Source organism: Alosa pseudoharengus, unplaced genomic scaffold (assembly GCF_046254945.1).
Source record: "Alosa pseudoharengus isolate Yale_2024_CS ecotype anadromous, Long Island Sound unplaced genomic scaffold, YU_APseudo_1.1 YU_APseudo_1.1_scf_1, whole genome shotgun sequence".
Taxonomy (NCBI): domain Eukaryota; kingdom Metazoa; phylum Chordata; class Actinopteri; order Clupeiformes; family Clupeidae; genus Alosa; species Alosa pseudoharengus.
Genome location: NW_027468564.1, coordinates 15,344,778 through 15,346,076, shown reverse-complemented (window position 1 = coordinate 15,346,076; position 1,299 = coordinate 15,344,778). Strand labels below are relative to the sequence as shown.

At 56.2% G+C, this 1,299-nt stretch overlaps 1 protein-coding gene across 1 annotated transcript; it reads right to left on the bottom strand.

Moving 5' to 3' along the window:
- Positions 1-61: 61 nt before the first annotated feature.
- Positions 62-1,054, bottom strand: percc1 (proline and glutamate rich with coiled coil 1). Its single transcript, XM_076278728.1, has 2 exons — positions 1,043-1,054; positions 62-769 (listed from the first exon to the last, which is right to left on the bottom strand). The coding sequence occupies exons 1-2, from the start codon at positions 1,052-1,054 to the stop codon at positions 62-64; spliced, it is 720 nt and encodes a 239-aa protein (XP_076134843.1).
- Between the last annotated feature and the right edge of the window lie 245 nt (positions 1,055-1,299).

Below are 1,299 nucleotides of genomic sequence, written 5' to 3'. Positions count from 1 at the left end.
GCCCTAGTGTGTGTGTGTGTGTGTGTGTGTGTGTGTGTGTGTGGGTGTGTGTGTGTGTGTGTTATGGGAGCTGGTATTCGCTGTGTGAAAAGTCATTGTTATTGTCTCTGTCTGAGGCCCAGTGCGCTAGCAGATCGCTAAAGTCTGGAGTACTGCTGCTACTGAGCATGCTCACTGCAGTACCGTTGCTACTGAGCATGCTCACTGGAGTACCGTTGGTACTGAGCATGCTCACTGCAGTACCGTTGCTACTGAGCATGCTCACTGGAGTACTGCTGCTACTGAGCATGCTCACTGATGTGCTGGGGTTACTGAGCGTGCTCACTAGCGTGCTGGGGCTACTGAGCGTGCTCACTGGACTACTAGAGCTTCTGGAGTTACTGAGCATGCTCACAAGGGTGGTGGAGCTACTGAGCATGCTCACTGGAGCACAGGAGCTACTGAGCATGCTCACTAGAGCGTTGGGGCTGGGCTCTGTCCAAAAGCTGATTGGTAGTCGGCGCTGACTCATGGGTAAGCCCCGCCCACTCTTCTGCTCCTGCTGGAAAAGATCGGCCAGTGGGCCCAAGCCACTAGGCTCCTCCCCCGGGTCCTCCCCCTCCTCCTGCATCTGAGCCTCCTGGGCCAGGTCGTCGTCGCGGTAACGCCGGTTACCGTGGTAACGCCCGACGCCGGCCTCCGACCCGTAGATGTCACAGCCGCCCGCCTCCTGACTCCGCCCAAAGTAGCGCTGCACGTCGCTGCTGATGAGCTCGGCGAAGCGCAGAAGCTGATTGGTGGAGTCCTTGTGGGCGTCGGCGTGATCCCAGGGCCCCTCCCCCACCCCCCCGTGTAGTCCTGTAGTCTCCTCTTCGTCTTCCTCTTCTCTGCCCTCGTCCTCCACCTCTTCCTCTCTTTCCCTCTCCTCCTCCTCCTCCTCCTCCACTTCCTCCTCCTCCTCCTCCTCCTCCTCTTCCTCTTCTAGCTCCTCCTCTTCCTGTCTGTGCAGGAAGCAGGGTTGCAGGGACGCAGTGAAGCCAAACTCCCCCAGGACTCGGATCACACTGGCAGCCATCCTACAAGAGCCAATGAGCAGACAGATCTAATCACCTCACTGACAACAATAGCCAATCAGACACAAGATCAAGCCAACAGTCAGTCTGGAAATTAAGAAATTGGATTTCAGAATACAGACACCATTGGACAAACAGAACAGCCTGTGTGTAGTTCAGGACATGCCACACACACACACACACACACACACACACACACTCACACTGACCAGGCTTTGTCTCTCATCACATCTGTCATAGATGGATT